This window comes from Pholcus phalangioides, unplaced genomic scaffold (assembly GCF_987345545.1).
Source record: "Pholcus phalangioides strain wild (caught in Gottingen) unplaced genomic scaffold, Ppha-v1.0 ptg000013l_1, whole genome shotgun sequence".
NCBI classification, from domain to species: Eukaryota; Metazoa; Arthropoda; class Arachnida; order Araneae; family Pholcidae; genus Pholcus; species Pholcus phalangioides.
In genome coordinates, this window is record NW_028301606.1 from 37010646 (window position 1) to 37029506 (window position 18861).

At 38.8% G+C, this 18861-nt stretch overlaps 1 protein-coding gene across 2 annotated transcripts in view; it reads left to right on the forward strand.

The window, feature by feature from the left end:
- fus (epithelial splicing regulatory protein fusilli) overlaps nucleotides 1–18861 on the forward strand; it is a 91259-nt gene that overhangs the window by 50077 nt on the left and 22321 nt on the right. For both annotated transcript variants that reach the window (XM_089241318.1, XM_089241319.1), the window contains exons 3-4: nucleotides 739–964; nucleotides 10891–10980. In XM_089241318.1, the coding sequence (XP_089097444.1) occupies nucleotides 739–964; nucleotides 10891–10980 (316 nt within the window). The remainder of the gene's footprint in view (nucleotides 1–738; nucleotides 965–10890; nucleotides 10981–18861) is intronic.

Sequence of the window (18861 nt, forward strand, 5' to 3'; positions counted from 1 at the left end):
CGACCCATCCCAGAAGCTACTGCTAATCAAGTTTCGGTCATGACCCAAACACGGTGAATACATAGCTCAAGAATCCCTGGGAAATCCCTGGCTATGAGTGGATTTGGGTTTGCACGTCCAATCTCGAAAGCCTCCGGAAAACAGGTTTGGGTCTTGACCCATAGCCCGAGAATACCGTTGCCCACAGCGATAAACTGGAGTTGTGCTTGGTTTGAAGACGAAAAAAAACCCCAAGAATCCCCGATAAACAGTCTCGCCATAGATAGCAACAGGCTTACGACGGTACAAATATTCAATCATTACACTTCACTCATAGTTCGAAAAATAGATGGCAGCACATTAGCATTGAACACATAAACAAACTTCGCATTAGATTCCCAACACGCACATTCCTCCATGTACTAATTCGTTAGAGGTTCCGTAAGGGGGAATATAGACGAGTTGCCTGTGTGGTTTAGTAATGGTATCTCAAGAATTCTTGGCGATAAGTTGTACGACCCATCTCTGAAGCCCCTATAGACCAAAAACCTGACTGTTAGTGGATTTGAACGACCCATCTAGGAAGTCCCCAGCTAATCAACTTTGAGTCACGACCCATAGGTTAAGAATCCGTGGTATAAGTTATATGATAATAGTAAATAATATATTGTAATAGTGTATGAAACTATTAAAAAAACCAGTTTTATGTATATTTACTATTTTAAATATACGAAATTTTATATCTTGTGTTTCCCACAGCTGGACCAGTTCGTTAGGTCTAACTTGAGGCCCGAACCCAGCGGACAATATTGCTTCCGGTTGGTCACTGATGGGCAGCTGCATCTACGTCAAGTACTGCATCCAGAGTGTTGCCAAAAGGAGATACACCTACCGGACTATTATTACTCGTTTTATGATCTCCGTAAGGAATTCTGCAACTTTACTCAAGCGGATGAAGTCTCCTCGTTGACCGACATGCTTATATGTATCCTTTTTTGAGATTATCTTCATGTTTATTTAGGTACAAAAAGAAATACAATGTAGGGTATTCTTTCAGAGGAAAAACGCTTTCTCAATACTTTTATTGTATCTGGTTATGTTTCCACGGACATCGCGTTCACTGATGACTCTGGTCAAAGAGGAGTCTCTCAAGTTTGAGTACTCAGTAGACGTTTCACCAACTCTAGTGTTTGGCATTATCAGGAGTTGGTGAGTACTCAAACTTACAATGGGCAGAAAGCCGAAGAAAAACCAACTAACAATGAAAGAGAAACTGTCAATGCAGACATTCATGCTATGAAGCGTTGTCTTTGCAAATTATTTGTTTTATCTTCAATTGATAAAATTATAATTCATTATAACTCTTTTACTACAAATATTTGCAACCTATTTAATTTCTTCCACTTAATTAGCTAACTTGCACTGCTGATTTATTGTACCTTTAAGGTGAGAAGAGAAAACTGTTCTATAATAATAATATAATTTTTCCTCTTCTTTTTTTTGAGATTTTTCCGTTGATTTATTCATCCAGTGCAGGAATGAAAAACCTTTTCAGTCCGCGGGCAATTCCTGCGGTATTTCTACAGCTCCTGGATCGCAAATATTGTTTATATAAACATGGACTGACCATATGGCCTGTATTTTACTTGACATTCCCGTTATATTGGCCGTTCTAACTTTTTTGCTCTGTAATTAGGCAACTTTACTTGACTTTCAAAACAAATTTTTAGAGTATTAGGCACTTTTACTGTCTTTCGATAATTTTTTTTGCCTGTAATTAACAACTGCACTTGCTTTTGACAATTTTTCTGACTGTAATTTGCAACCTTATTTGCATTTGACAATGTCTTGATGATACTGGTGATATCCCGTATTGATTCCGATTTCCCGTATTTTTATGAAAGAAATATGTGTGTTTGTGCTTGTATTGATACTTTTCTACTGGAACACTTTTCGCAGGCCGGATGAGACCCCTTGCCGGTTCCATTTGACCTGCAGGCCGGAGCTTGTGCACTCCCTGATCCTAACCTGATATTTATATTTAACACATATTTCCCACGAAAACAAAAATTAGACATTTGTATAAAACGGTACGGCGCATAGCAATACAAAAAGATTTATATTATAAGCACTTTTCCTATGTTTACCCGTGTTTGACGGAAAGAATGGTTTCTTTTTTCTTTTTTGTTGCATATTTTTTCTCCTTTTTTTATGTGTATAGCGTTGAATTATGCCACTATCGCTATTTGTCGTTTGAAATAGATGTATTCACAACAGGAAATCGCATACATTTACCAGGGAGAAAATGCGTATATACTACATTCATTTTTAAAAAACCACCATGAAAGCTCGTCTATATGTACATTTCATCATCACGCTTATAGTTTGACCCCTGCGTTTATTCTTTTCATATAATAACAGTTTCTTCTTATTTTATTCGTTTTCACGATGGTGTGGGTTTCGTCTCCATTGTGTTCGATGAATCGAAAAATATTAGGCAGAAATTAATCACACAATTTGAGTTATAATTAAACTCTGTGATTCCGAATATAGTACTATATTTAGGTGTGCTAATAGTACTTTATTTAGTACTGCTTTAGTACTTTATTTAGTACTGCTTTAGTACTTTATTTAGTCTGCTTTAGTACTATATTTACGTTTTTATACATAGGTTTTTCGCGAAGAGTGCCCAAAAGTAATAAAAACCTCTATGGTTGATTGTAAAATTTAGGTAAAATGCTGTATGGTGCTGGACAAATCTCCCAAAATTTTCATGCCCGGTCGGGAACGTGACTGAAAAAAAAACATGCCAGAATCAATATCACATCCCCGAAAAAATATTAAAACATATATTTACTGCAGGGCTGGACAAATCGCAAAAAAAAATCTAGGCGCCAAAATAAATTTTACCCGAAGAAAAAGGTCCAAAATAATGAATGCTTCTTTTGACTTCTTCGGGACGTAGTGACCCCCCCCCCCCCTTTTCATGTTGGCGCGGATATGCTGCTATAAATTCCAGAAACTCAGCCTGCAATTTAGTAACTACACAAAGAAAATTGTATGGGAAAATACCAATTTTTTAGTCTATCTGGTGCCTGGAATTTGTTCATCCTTAATTTACTGGGGCACTAGGCCGCTAAATATTAAAGGCCGTAAAGATAAAATAGATGAAATGCATCGCCTATATAATATTGCCATCGCATCTAACGAAGTCATAGCTGGAAATTAAGTACTAATAACTAACTTCTAAATACCAATTAATCAGAAGCTCCCGTCGACAAACTTTATTATACAGTTATGTCTAGGAAGTCCTTACGAAAGCTTTTTCTTCTCAGTCGGTTATAGAAGCATACTTCAATTAGAAAATGTTTTCAATTAGCGTACTTACATGTCATTTATTTTATTAGCCCCCTTCCCCATCTCCGGTAAGGTTTCTGAACGTTCAATATTATGTGCTATAAAAACCCATATTTGCCTTATTACGCACCCGTAAAGTTATTGTAATGAACCGTAAAATGACTGATCCCAGCATGGTGGTAATTTCCGTAACATATAAGTTTAAGGCAATTCTAATAAGAACACGAAAGTTTTTTACTTTTTTTGTGTGTTTATGTGCTCGCGTTGTGCAGGAGCCGTCTTAACAGCGTCATGGGCCCTCGGGCCAAGTGATTTTTCTGATGCGCTACCTGGCAAATTCTCGAAAAATGCAACTATTTCTCATTTTCCTGAGAACCTTCTTCTCTTGAGGCCCGGGTGAGCCCATGCGTTAAGACGGTACTGCGTCGGGCATGTAGTTGAAGAAAATATATGCCCGATAAGAATTCTTACACGCCCCAGTCATGTATCGAAATAGATCGCCCAGATCTGGTTCAAATATCAGTTAGATGGAAGAAAACTGATGGATTCACTCCCGTCAAATGAAAATTGAGGGAAATATAGTAGTTAAAATTTTTATACGTTACTAATTCAAAAAATATAGTTAAAAATTCCACCACTCTCTCTGTTGAAATTTCAAATTTACTCCGTAACATTTGAACAGTCAAACCTCCGTTTAAGGGACAGCTCTATTTAAGGGACAAATGTCCCGGCCTGCGTCCCTCTGAATAGGAACTTGTTTACCTCTGAATAAGACACAGAAAGTCAGGTTCCATGGGTGCCCCTTATTGAGTGGTTTCTCTGCATGTACTACTGCTATTTAACCGTACATGTACACCGTGCTCATTCCTCTACAAAATTTCTAACGAATTGGTACATACAGGAATGTGGGAATGTGTGTTCTGATGGTATGTGTGGCCCCAAACGTATTCATGTTGTCAGAGTCGTGCTTGTTTCGTGTTCTTGCTGGTGCTGCCATCTGTATTCAATTTTCTCAGCATATAGATGAAATTCTTAATATTTGCTCCAATGTGGGTTCGGTAATTTTAATGAGATAGAACTATCAAAAAAATGTTTGTAGGTGTTTTCTTCTTTTTTTCAGAATCTGTCGCACGATCTTTCTAAACTACCCGTACAAATGGCGAAGGAAACTACTGCATGTTTTAGAAATGTCAAGATTAATTGACCGTTTTGATTGTTTTTTGTCGCACACGAGGGCCAATTAGTCCGAAACCCCCCAATTTATTGCCGATTCCAAACTGCCGCGGTAAGTAGACACACACACGCATGCCATTTTGCTCTTTTTTTTTTTCATACCCATCGAGAGGTTCGTGCGTTAACCCCTCTGTATGCTGTCTGACTCCTTGCGATAGCGATCTTCTTTTTGTGCGGCCATATTGTAGCCGCGTCTGTTGTACCTCCGCGTCAGGAAAGTTTCTGACAAGGACGAACCGGGTATCGAACTCGCGACACCTCAAAACATCTCTTAGTACTTTAGACGATTATCTTATCGTCCTGGGCAACAGCGTCCGTCAAGATCGATTCAATTCTAATAACATTATTCGTAAATATAGTTTTTGGATTTCGTCCACGTAATTTTGCAGGCTTTATATCATTTTCGCAGAACATAATACAGGGTTGTTTTTTCGGGTTCGAAGACCGTCGTCCGTTTGAGTTTGTTCTCAACGTTTCCCCAACACTAGTGGTTGGCATCTTCAGGAGAATTGATAAACTGGATCAAAGTCCAGTTTATCAATTCTCCTGAAGATGCCAACCACTAGTGTTGGGGAAACGTTGAGAACAAACTCAAACGGACGACGGTCTTCGAACCCGAAAAAACAATTTTTATCAAATGATGGCCGCGAAAACCTTATAAACTATTTATAATACAGGGTGTTTCAAAAAGAATCATCCGATTTAAAAAAAGCATGACTATTCAGCTTTTAGTCCGTTTTGATCGAATAATGTATAGATAGAAAGGGGGAAATCTCGAGTTTCACGCAGTTGCCGACAGGTAGCGCTAACGCTCTTCCTTCGACCACCACTTTAGTATTTGTCAAGATGACGACTGCACAACAGAAATCGTTTTGTGTACTTGCGAATTGTCAGTCCGTAACAGTGGTTCATCGTCGACAATACCCTGGTGTTGAACTTCCAACCACTTGTAGTATTAAACGATGGTATAAACAATTCCGAGACACGGGTTGTCTGTGTAAAGGGAAATCCCCTGGCCATCCCGCATGTCAGACGAAAATGTGGAGCGCATCCGACAGAGTTTCGCACGTAGTCCACAGAAATCCACTCGCAGTGAATGCAAACATGCTTGCACGAATTTGACTACCGTATAGACATATGCCGTGCACCCCAAGGTGGACGTATTGGGCACCTTTAATTTTGTTTGTAAAAGAAACTTTATGATTAGCCACGTAATATAAAATTGATCTTAAGTGTTTATGCTCAATATTTTTCGTAATATAAGCATTTCAAATCAGGTGATTTTTTTTGAAACACCCTGTATTTCCTTCTACAATTAGAGGGTGTATCGCAATGAATTTCTTAAAAAGAAATTTTGAGTTCTTAGCCTTCAAATAGCATTGAAGTTAACAAAAATTGATAATTAACATATAAGTGCATTTTCTTCCAAAATTTTTATTATCTTTTTAAAATATTTTTTGCACCAAAAAAAAAATTTTTATCATCTGGGGAAGTGGGCTCGTGCCCCCCAACCCGTACGTCTCTGATCCCAATATGCGTTAGGAGGTAGCAGCAGAGCTGACAAGGGAGGAGGGGGTCGAAAATAGCTAAAAAAACCGTTGACGTAATACTTGATACCTTTATACGCTGGGAAGTACGGAACAAAGCCCTCCCATTGAAGACCGCGAATCCTTGTTCCGTTTCGTTTCTTATTTGTGATATGTCTTTATCACCTGATGGATCGCTCTATGCACCTAATCCACAAGGGCTGGGCTGACAAGGCTCTAGCCCTGGGGCCCGGGACGATTTTCACAATTTTTTTTTGCTTATTCACGCTATAAATTCATCATAAAGGGGCCCGTGACAGTCTGGTCGGGGGGCCCCGCAAAAGATCCCAGCCTAGGGGCCCTGCTCCAGGATGTGGGGGGGGCCATGGCTATGTAGATACTTTGACAAGAAAAAGGACTTTGTGTACGGCGCAGTAGGGATGATTAAAAATAAATAACGTGTGAAATAGCATAGAGGGCACCGTTGTATGAAATTTTCCCAAAAGAGAGACGACTCTTCTCTCTCTCATTCAACAAGGAGAGACAAATTTTGCGAATCCATCCGCCTACACTGGATATTAGCTATTATTTCACAAGAGAAAACTATCCTGAAATATACGTGGGTGTAACTTCACCGGGCTTTTTTTTTCCCTATTGTCGAGAGTAGTGTATAGGTTCAAGGCTTTTGGGTACTTTTTTCTCTTTCTTTCTATACACGCGTGTGTGGGAATATTGTGTAGTGACCCGAACAGTTATGGCACGAACACGGGATGTGCTACGTATGTGTGTGTATATGTTGCTTTCTCTCTGTCTGTCTGTCTCGTGACTATGCGAAGGAATCGTATGGGACAAGAAGCAGGAAAGCAACTCGAAAACCAGAAGAAGAAGAAAGAAAAATTTCTCCTCGAATTTCTATTGTTCTGTAATTTTCTACCTCACTCATTCATTTCATTTTGCGTTCGTCAGGAGAAAAACAAACAAAAATAATTACATTAAATGCCTCATCATATGGAAATTTCTCTGTTGAATATCCGATTCGAATCTCTCGTGAAAGTAATAATGAAATTACTGTTTCATGGTCTGAATTTTCATTTACCTTTGAAGATCATGACGATAATTTTAAATTTGTTATTTGTTGGACAAAGTCATAAATTTCGGCAATTATGTGTTGTGACAGTGCGTATTGTGACTCACATATTATGTTTAATGTAAGAATTCAATCGGCAGTGTTATGGCATTGGAAATAGATGAAAATTAAAGTTGTTATTAATAGGCTAGTTATCCTGTCACAACGACCTCGGTTATCCCGATGACTCGTCCATAACATCAATACTAATGCTATTACTTAACCGTGCATGTACCTCGTACACATTCCTTCCTCTACAGAATTTCTAACGAGTTGGTGCATTCTGCAATGTGTGTTCTCAGCGAATGGGTAGCTCTAACGTATTTGTATTGCTAGAATGGTGCTCGTTTCGTGTTCTTGTTGGTGGTACCATTTGTATTCCGTATTTTGAAGTAAAGATGGTGAATGCCTCAATTTTCATGTTATGTCAGTATCGTGTTGTGGCTGTGCCTGCTCTCTGCGGGGAGACTTTTTTTTGAATGGGAGACCGGCTCGTATTCACGCCTCGAAGTTGAATGCAGAGAGTAAGCAGCACATTATTACTACTAAACCGAACAAGCACCTCGTACACATTCCTCTGAAGAATTTCTAACGAATCCGTACATGTCGGAACGTTTTGGTGGTGTTGTAAGAAGCACATACTGCTTACTCTTACCCGACAGGGCTGAAGGAGTACACATTCTTCATTTTTGTTTAGAAATTTTATAGCTCATTTGTTAATGAAGCTCCTTCTTTAAATTCTTGCAGAATTGCTCTTGATTCAATGAACTTCATAAAATTTTTAAGACATTATCTCTTCAATTTCCGTTTTCATTTCCAAAAGTTCACTTGTCGCGTACTCTCCCACCCTCCTTTCCGCTCAATAAGAATAATCCAGTAATAAAAACGAATAGAAAGTTTAACCACTTCATGGAATCTATAAATATCGAATCATAGGTAATTTGTAAGCCCTATGAAACTGAAGGATTGTGTACACGCCATCTTGTGACAGATTCCTGGGAGAAAAAATTCTGTATGTATGACGATCGGAATACACGCGAGAAATCTGATGATTCACCTACCCTTATTATACACTTGGTTACGTAATACTTCACTCACAATGTGAAATAAAACGTGTTACTACATCCAAAACTATTCCGTATACCTATAAATACAGCCACACACATCCTACTTTCACAAATTTTATATAATTGTGCCTTAAACTGGAGTGACTTGGGTACATACACACTCTAATTTCTTAGGGTGTGAACACAGTGCCTCCGGATTTCAGATTCTGGAAACCCGCGTCATCTCCGATTGGTTAAAACCCCGAATTTCAAGCTAAAATTTTCCAGAATCTGACATAAATATGCACTATATTCACATCCTTATTTTGGATGACGCTACAGCCTGTAAATGAGATGGAGAGGTGATTCCAAGTCTAGCCGCCAGAGTGAGCCTCTGGCTGACATTTACGTAATTTAATTGTTGAGCTCATTCCATTTGCGTACAGTCCTGAACATAGTGATTTTATACAGGGTGTCCTGTAAGTGCAAATGCGGCCTTTATCTCATCAACCGTCCGTCGTAGAGGTATAGTTTCCGATGTAAGAAATGCTCAAAAGGCGTTAAAAAATTACCCTCCACTAGTTTTGAGAGTGAAAATACAGTGAGTAACAAAATAAAAGAAATCTAAATTTTTACAAGATCCCCTTTTTCCCTTTAATATCCGATTAGAAAGTTGTTGCTATGTCTCTCCTGAGTCCAACAAAAAAAATCCCAAGTTTCTAAGCTCAATATTCGCTGAGGTATTTGAATTCGAAAATAGGAGAAAAGTTGGGGAGAAGGATAGTATAAAAATGAAGGAAAGGAGTATTATCTCCGTTAGTTTTTGCTGTTCTTTTACAACTTTCCTCCGGTTTTTGAATTCAAATATCTAAGCAAATATTGCACTTAGAAACATGGATTTTTCTTTCTTTTGGCCTCGGGAGATATCACAGGGTAACAATTTTTCGAATGCACCTTAGAGGACAAGGGGACCGTATAAAAATTTAGATTTTTTTTTTATTTTGTTACACACTGTATTTTCACTCTCAAAACTGGTACATGGTGATTTTTGAACGCCTTTTGATCATTTTTTAAATTGGAATTATACCTTTACGACAGACGATTGATGAGACAAAGGCCATGCTAGGCACTTACAGGACACCCTGTATAGTGGATATGTTGATAAATATTGCATTCGAAAATATGAAATGTTTTGCAAATGACTTTTCAGAGCGTGATCTACATTTCAATAATTGGAACTTTTAGCACATGGGAACTGTATATATAAAAAGTTAATTTCTTAATTTTTTTATGTATGTGGACCCTTCAAACTAATTTTGAGGTATTAAGTAAGGAGCTATTCAAGAGTATTACATAAGCAGATTTTCAGCCATTTTTGACCCCCTCCCCCCGTCAGCAAAATGTTGTCAGCAGCTTAGAATATTTCATATCTTCAAAAAGGGGTGGTTGATGACGTAAGCAACCTTCGAACCCCCCCTCCCCCCCCCCTTGTCATCAAAAGTCAGCAAATCCGAAATCCCCCCTCCAATGCTGACGTAATACTTGAATGACCCCTAACAGCATGTTTTTTTTTTGTTTTTTTTTGAAAACTTTTTGCAACTGAAAATATGTTTCTAAAGTTAACGGTTGCAGAGATATCTGCGTCCCAAACAGTTTGGGACAGCCTGTACACACTTAGTATCCTACTAGTTATTGAAACAATGATTTTTTTTTTTTATTTGGTAAAAATATACACTCACTTCCAAAAGTTAAGCTCGTGACGGCTTATATAACATAACGACACCACTTTAACCGTGTCCTTCTAGATTGCACGGTTAATGGAACACAAATGCGTGGTACTCGAGCGCATAGTCCCTTCATGTGGAGCTTTCTGCGCATAGTACTGGCAAATATTGCCTTGCTCTATGACAGAAATAAGTGATACTGCAACGATGGACGTAACAGTGGTGAAAGTCACTCGTGGATTCCGCTTAAGTGCTATAGCAATATACCGATCGTCAGATGGGGGTGGTAACCCTGGTTGACTGGACCCATGTCTCCGGTCGGCTGTTTGGCTTGCTTGGGAATTGTTTTCGTAATCGATATATTGCTATTGTAGCTAAGCGGAATCGACGAGCGACCTCCACAACTGTTACTTCCAAGGTTGCAATATCACTTGGTAAGACACTATCTGCTGGGACTGAGTGCCGACGGCTCCACGTGTGAAGGGACTGTATGTGCGAGTACCGTGTGTTTGTGTTTCACTAACCGTGCAATCTAGACCTAGAGCAGTGGTTCTCAACCTTTGGAAGCTCACGGCCCGGTTGATTTCTTTTTTTGTGAGTGGAAGGTCCGGTCATACACACAACGAATGGGAAATAAATGAGTGAAAATGAAACGGTGAACCACTGACGGCCTGGTTTGACTGATGTCAGGGACGGTTACCGGGCCGCGGCTCGTCGGTTGAGAAACACTGATCAAGAGGGGGGGACAAGATTAAAGTGGTGTCGTAATGTTATATAAGCCGTCGCGTGAACTTAACTTTTTGAAGCGAGTGTGTATTCACGCAATATGTATTGTGTGCAATTTCAAATGCTTTGTATAGTTTTTATCATTATTTCCTTGACTCGAAGCTTCCCTCCAGATTTCAATTTAGAATCAGACAACTCAGCCGACTATTCGATGAGGCAAGTGCAAAATATCGCCAAAATTGTCTCCAGGCTATCAGCCGACGGTGAGTTTATTTCGAAGACATTTCTATAATTATCCGTCTAAAAATTGCACGTTACATGCGTCGTACATCTACCGATATGAAATTTCTTTTTGCGACATCTATGAAAATTTCACTTCAACTGAAATTTCAAAAATGGAAGAAATAAGAGGAGAAAGAAATATATCGTTTGTTTTTCCTTCTCTTCCTCCTCAACGTTTTTGTGTGTAACTTACTTTCCTTACATGCTTCTTTTTTTTTTCAAGAGTATTGCTAAATGTCCGTCGTAACTATGTGTACGCACCTGCAAAAAGGAGTCTGCCATTGTAAAAGTAGAAGAAGAAAGAAGAGCAACAAAGAGATTGTTAACCTGGGTACACTTATAACCCGTTGCGAATTGCGCGACTGACTTCTACATTCGATACCCGGATGGGTAATATGTACTCATCCTTATATTTATGACATCATTTTTATTCATGGAAGTCACGTGATATCCCTGGCATTGTATGCTGATCTTCGTCTGATATGCCGTGCAACTATTTATTGTCCTAGAAAGAATGTTTCAGCTGCATTTTGCTTAAAATTATGAAACTAGCGTGGAGATTTTAAGTGCAGAGGTTCTCTACCGGGGGAGGCAAAGGTGGTAAATGCCTCTGGCGGCAGAATTTAGGAGGGAACCAAAACACCGTTATAAAATCATCGAATTTTACAGTGGTGAGGCAACACCTTTGTTGCTCTGCTCTAGAAGGTGTTGAGTGAGGGCAGCAAATCATGTTTTCTCCCCCCTCGCACCAATCGTTGTTACAGCCCTAACTGTGAGTGCAGTGCAGGGGTGTCGGGAAGTGTGCGGAACTTGTGGGTACTCGTCTTGGTCTTCACATAGAAAATTTCGATGAATCGATTCAGTTGGGTGCTCAACCCCCTTACTATAAATTACCGTAGGTGCTCGACAACCCGGCTCCAACGCCACTGGTGCTGGGATCGGATAATTTGAGGGGGGCCGGAGACGGCCAAATTTACCGAGACGATTGGTAAGTAAGCATAATTCATTGACCGTAACATATGTATATATACAGGGTGATTATAAAAAAACTATCCCGACATATGGGCCCCTAACTATCATACCATTCACAGAAACTGAATGAAATTTTGGCATAAGGTATTTTGAGGTATGCGCTCAAGAATGATATGGAAAACAACAGTGTCACTCTAACAGTTACGGTTACAGTGAGAAAATTTCGAAAATATCAAATGGCAACACCAAGTTTTTTGTATTGGAATGTGATCCTCATTGTGAAAAACCCTAAATAGCGTTCGAACGACAACTGTAGCATGAAAATCACCGGCGGTAGATAGGCTAAAAGTGAGGACAACCAATAAGGACAGAGAAGCAGCATAAAATAAAGCATTTTATTGTGTTTCATAAATTTTCCACATGACCTTGTGGAGGACTAATCAGGTTGGGATCTCAGCAGAAGAAACGGTGTGACGAATGAAACGAACATTAATGCTCTGGTGCACGGCAAAGTCCTTTTTACTTTTTCCTTGCCTAGCTCCGGGGATTTTCGTGCTACAGGTGCCATTCCAACGCTATTTAGTGTTTTTCAGCATGGAGATCGCATTCCAATACAAAAAACTTGGTGTTGCCATTTGATATTTTCGAAATTTTCTCACTGTAACCGTAACTGTTAGAGTGACACTGTTGTTTTCCATATCATTCTTGAGCGCATACCTCAAAATACCTTATGCCAAAATTTCATTCAGTTTCTGTGAATGGTATGATAGTTAGGGGCCCATATGTCGGGATAGTTTTTTTATAATCACCCCGTATATACATATATATATATATATATACCTCTCCTTCTAATAAGATCATTGCCCACCGCTTTGTCTCAATGAAGAGATATTAGTAGGTGGTTGAAGAAAGCTGGGTCATGCTGAAAAATGTGCGTGTATGTGTTGTGAACCTAACGTGAAGTTTGTTTCGATGTAATGCCTGTTATAGTGCCTCCATCTCTGTCATCAGTTTTTCTAACTATAAGTGAAGTGTAATGATTGAGGATTTGTACTGTTGTAGGCCTGTTGCTGTCTGTAGTGAGACTTTTCAACAGGGAGATTATACATGCCTATGGTCATTTCTACGATTGGAAATAATTTTTACACTTATTTCACTACCATTATTACTACTACTACTTAGCCATGCATGCACCTCACACACATTCCTCTGCGGAATTTCTAACGAAATTTTATATGCCAGAGAATCAGTGTTCTGAATGTATGTGTGGCATTCGTTTCACAGGCGATGTGCATGAATGGTCTATGCACCTACCCATGTGCATAAATTTCGTTCAAGCCTTCAGTGATGGAAGGCATTGTTATTTCCATAGATCAATAAATTGTTAGGTTTCCCGGGGTCACCCGAGTCGTCCTAGAACAATTTGCTTATATCACCTAGTGCGACAGAGACCGAGTGTGTCTCTCGGTTCCTATCACTATCAGAAAGGGGAAATTTCATATTGAATAAAATGGCCACTTCGTCAGATGAAGATACCTCGGACGTGGACTACGAGCTGGGAAAGAAAATTTGATTCGTCTTCAAATATTTAAACTCAGAATGGGCAATGATGTTCTAAAAAAAATTGATTACCATTGCCAATATATGCTATATCATCTTCGCGAATAAGAATTCCCAAGTACAGGCAATAATTTTCTGAAACTGATTACCATTTTATGTTATATCCTTTCATTAATTGCCATTTCTATTATATATATATGTTTTCTTTAATTGCCATTATATGTTACATCCATGAGCACGTCAATTCCCAAGGATAGACAGTGAGAGGCAGGGACCTGTGGACATCCTCATGTTTTTTCCCGCCATGACCCATATTCTTTTTGAATAACCAGCGTATATCCCTTGTGGGGACAGAGCAGTGGTCATGGTCGGTATGTTGCTGTCGTATCATTATCTCTAGGTAAGACGGGGGACGGCGGCACGAGAAGAAAATATGGTCCGAAATTCGGCCTACAGGCAAAAACAGATCAAGAAACCACTGCAATATACAAATTCAACTCATCGTTCCCTTTGCACTGAGATTTATCCAGCCATTGCTGCGATATTGCCAATTGCTGCCATTGTACATTTGTACAAAATGAAACGTGGGTGTAAATACCGTACTGTCACGGCAAAAACTTTACAAGACATTTTCTCCATTTGTTCAGGTGCAGTGGAATGTTTTTGAAAGTGTGGTTATCAATTCGTGTCTTTTGTAATGGAAAGAGGAGAAAGGAAGAGCATCTGTACGTGGAAAATGTGATAGCGTTTGTGAATCATGTGACTTCACGTGATTCACCATATATCCCCCATACATACCCCAGGCCTTCTATATATATATATATATATATATATATATATATATATATATATATTGTATTATTTCAGTCATTTTTGCACGGTGACTGGCATGTTAACCCGTACACCGTTGATGTACTGTCACGCTATTCGCTACCTGTCGTGCATAGCGGGTTGGTTTTGTTTTGTTATTTCGTCGTTCCTTCGAGCTACGCATGCGCGTCCACCCGTCCGTCGTAGGCTCGTACGCAGCAGTCCTTAACACATACACACAATAGACAATCTGAGGAAAGCATTTAATGAAAAAAAAAACCTGACACAAGAAAAGAAATTATCGTTCTGTGCTTGAAAGCTTTTGATATTTGATCGCTTTTTTTTTCTATATCCTTGATTGCTTTGCCAATTAAATCGCGAGGCTTTCTTTCCGCGTTATAGTCGTTGAATGAGATCCCGGCTAATGAGATATGCTCATCACATTAACGAAAAATTATTTCATCCCGCTAGAGCACAATTTAGTGATTTTCTACGAGGAATGGCTGGAAAAGAAACGTCTATTTGTTCATGATCATAGTAAATGTTCTATTCTATTCTGTATCCGGAGTTACGAACATATAAAAACATCGAAAACGTTTGGTTGTAAGTGCATTTTTATGTATTGATGATATTATTTTTCTTCAAAAAAAATGAAAGTAATTATAAACTTCAAATACAGAGTATTCAATGCAGATGTAAATAGTTTAAAAATTTATGAAAATTGAAGAAATTAATACCTCGATGTAACAATACTCTACGGACCAAGAAAAAATATCGTTATAATAGAGGTATTATAATTATATCGAGAGGCAGCAGGTAAACATGAGAGTATAGACATTTCCAAATAAGACTTTCCCAAAAAAAATACCGTTGTCGAATGATTTATAGTTATATCGTTATAGCGAAGTTTCGCTGTATGTGAATGCGATTTGGGGAAGAAGTTATTTTCACAAAAGGCTGATGTGTGCGTGTGTGGTTGGAAATATGCAATCCTATAAAATGCAGGATGTACAATTAACAACTCATTTCTGAATTTTCCTGTTACTGACACTCACATAAGGTTTTCATTGTGATGTTGACCTGTGGTGAATAAAACACTATAGGTGAAGTTGTTTTACCTCAGCCTAAAACTACCGGTTGAAACTTTACGAACGTTCCGGACACAGAAGAGTATGAAGAAAGGTGTTTGGGTCCAGTCACTTCTGATGAACTGTCATGCAGTGCCCCTATCAACAAAAATTTGAACTAATTTTTTTTTCTGTACCAAAAACAGCTTTTTCTTCGTGAGAATAACTTCACAAACCACATTCCAATATACCGATTCTTGATTTTTGTGAATTTTTAAACTATTTATGAATTTACGAGTCTATGGGACACTCTGTAATTGTAAGCAGGTAGAAAAAAAAACTCGAACGCAGTTAGACGCAGAAAATTTTATAGTATTTTAAAGTTAAAAAAATGTCTATTTTTGGAAAATTTACGTGCACCTACCCCTTAAGCATTCACGAGAGACAGTTGCAATTCAAATCGTTTCAAATATGTTCACTTTTTCCCCCTCGATATTCTTTAATAGTAACTAACCTCTGCCATTAAAAGAAATCCGTCCAAGTAACTATTTCCGTAAAATTAACCAAAAAAAAAAAGTAGAACAATGTCTGTTTCGTCCGATCATCACCGCGTCTGCCTTTGAGTTCTTTTTAATCTTCTCTGCTCACACCCATTTCTTCTTCTTTATGAAAATGAAAATAAGAAGAATATAAAAATTATATGTATGACAGTAATGGTGGTGGTGTTGGATCAGATAATAGGAATCGGCCTTTTATAGAGCTGCCTTGTGGCGAGAGTGGGCAAGAGGTTGTTGGCCCGACAATATCGCATAAAAAGAAAAGGAGAGAACCTGTTACTCAACTTTTTTAGAAGCAAACCAAGAACAGACTGGTTTTTAGTGAAATTATTATTTTTTCTTTGGTGTTTCTTCCATGAAAATTTGCTTTTCTTCTCTCTCTCTCTCACTCTCGCTCCCACCAAAGTCTTCAATCTGATTCTCTCTCAGTGAATAAGAACACGCATGAAAGTCGTCTACACGTGTATTTAGGAAAAGAAAACGTAGAGAAGAACAAAATAGAAAAAAGAAAAGAAACACTAACTCATGATACATTAAATTTCGACGCAGAAAATATCATGCATTATTATTTTTATTTTATTTTCTTCATGCAAAAAAAGAATTCGCTTCGGAGAATAGAACATCGGGCGTTACCCGAACTTCTTTTTTTTTTCCTTTTCTGTTGTTGAATCTCGGACGATTTCCCATGCCATAAAGGGTTGAAAGGTCAAAGGACAATTATTTCTACTTAAAAATTGGTCCAGAATAATAGGCAGTGATGCATAATAGCATTTACCTACAAGCGCATATCTACACAGCACCGAGAATCGATGATAATCGAATTAATGTGGAAAAATTTGAATATTCATAAAATTGGTAAAGTATATTTTGGGAGCTGTTGGGGCAGCGTTGTCATGGCCCCCCACATGGAGTGGGCTGATAAGGCTCCAGCCCTGGAGCCCGGGATGATTTTAATCATTTTTTTGTTTTTTCACGCTATAAATTCATCATAAAGGAGCCCCGGGAAAGTCTGGTCGAGGGGGCCTGTAAAAGATCCCAGCCTAGGTGCCCTGCTTCAGGATGTGGGGGCCATGAGCGTTGCCTATCGAATGAGCACTGATGTATTTTTTTTTTTCTTTTGAAAACAAAAACTACGCTTAAGGTATCCGACTACGTTTAAAACGTCATTTCGAAAGACGATGTTGTGATTTTTCTATTTTCATTTTTTATGAAAACCCCATTTTTGTGATTTTAAAACAGGCCTTGTTTTTTTTATAGTATGATGCTTAGAACCAAAGTTACGCTCACTTTTAGTGTTGCGTGTTTGTATATGTTACTGCCAAAGGGGCCGTTCAAATAATTACGTCATCATCGATGGGAAGGGTGGGGGTTTCCGATTTGCTGACTTTTGATGACAAGGGAGGGAGGGGGGGTTTGGATAATGCTTGCGTCATCAACCAACCTTTATGAAAATATGAGTTGGATTCAGAGGGGCAGAGCTGATGACGAAATTTTGCTGATAAGGGGGGGGGTCAGAATTTTGCTGACAGGGGGGGGGGGGATGGAGTCAAAAATGGCTAAAAATTTGCTTACGTAATACTTGAACGGCCCCAAAGTCCGAAATCAGCCAGTTGACCCGACCAGTGTCCCAATTTTGAGCTTTCGCCGGGCTTTTGTCGGCCCCTATATATCGATCCCTATGATTCAGGTCATCACCACGCAGGTTCACACTGTAACCGTTTTATAGAAAAAAGTTCGAAGTAGTCAGATACCTTAAGCGCCCCCAATTGCAGTCTTGGCCTCGAATCTCTCGTGAGTGTTTTTTTACGTTTAACTGCAGTACGACAGGAGACGAATATTCAGACACAGTGAAGATTAATTTGCGGACTCGTTGATTCTACTGAAAAGTTGTACGTGTCCGAGTATTATCGTGTCAATTACTATATACAAAACAATTTTTATGTGAATCGACTTTTCAGTCTTAGTTACAGCGATATCATGATTTGCGAATTTAATCCGTTTCTTAACCCTCTCAATGGCATTAACGAGATATCTCGCCTAACTTGATGCCTTGTATTTCGGCAATTACAAGATATCTCGCCTCTTTGAAAATTTATTATTTCGGTAATGCCAAGCCTAGAGATCTCTTAGACGCAGAACACTTTTTCCATTTCCCCAACTTGTCATATCTTTAGGAAACACTGGACTATAAAGCTTCAACCAGGTAAAAGGGAGACGAGTCTGGTGCTGGAGCGGAAAGTAGCAGGATGAATTCCTTTGCCGTGGTTGATCAAGTATCTGTTTGCGGCAGGGCCGTAACTATTCTGGGACAACCCGGGCACTGCTCCGAGCCGAATGGGGCCCTCACAAAAAATGTACTGCACATTTTTTTGCATACTTTTTTTTTGTTTTTAAGGGGGCCCGTCAATAAAATGTCTGACCCGGGGCCCCGAGAAGGTACCCTACTGGCCTGGTTTGTGGGCGTGTATAAGTCGAATATTATTGCGAATTGGAGTATTTTAGTAAATAATAAGAATTTCGCCCGCGTAAATTGGATATTAATCGCAAATCGAGACACTCACAACGCGGAACAGAAGTAAGTAATCATCTCGAAAATAAATAACTATTACACGATAAACGGGAAAAAACGTATTAAGATATGTTTTCAAACGAAGCATTATAAGTTTCTAAAATTATACAGATAATATTCGATGAGAGAGAAGGTGTCGTTCATCAAATGGCTCATAATGATTATAACAAGGAATTTTGGACAATTTAAATCCAATAAAATATCGCATTTATTCACTAAATACTATATTAATTAATGGAGATGATATACACATTAGAATTTGTAAACACCTGATACTTAACAGATGGGGGGGGGAGGGTACTGTCGCACTTATGATTACATTTTTAT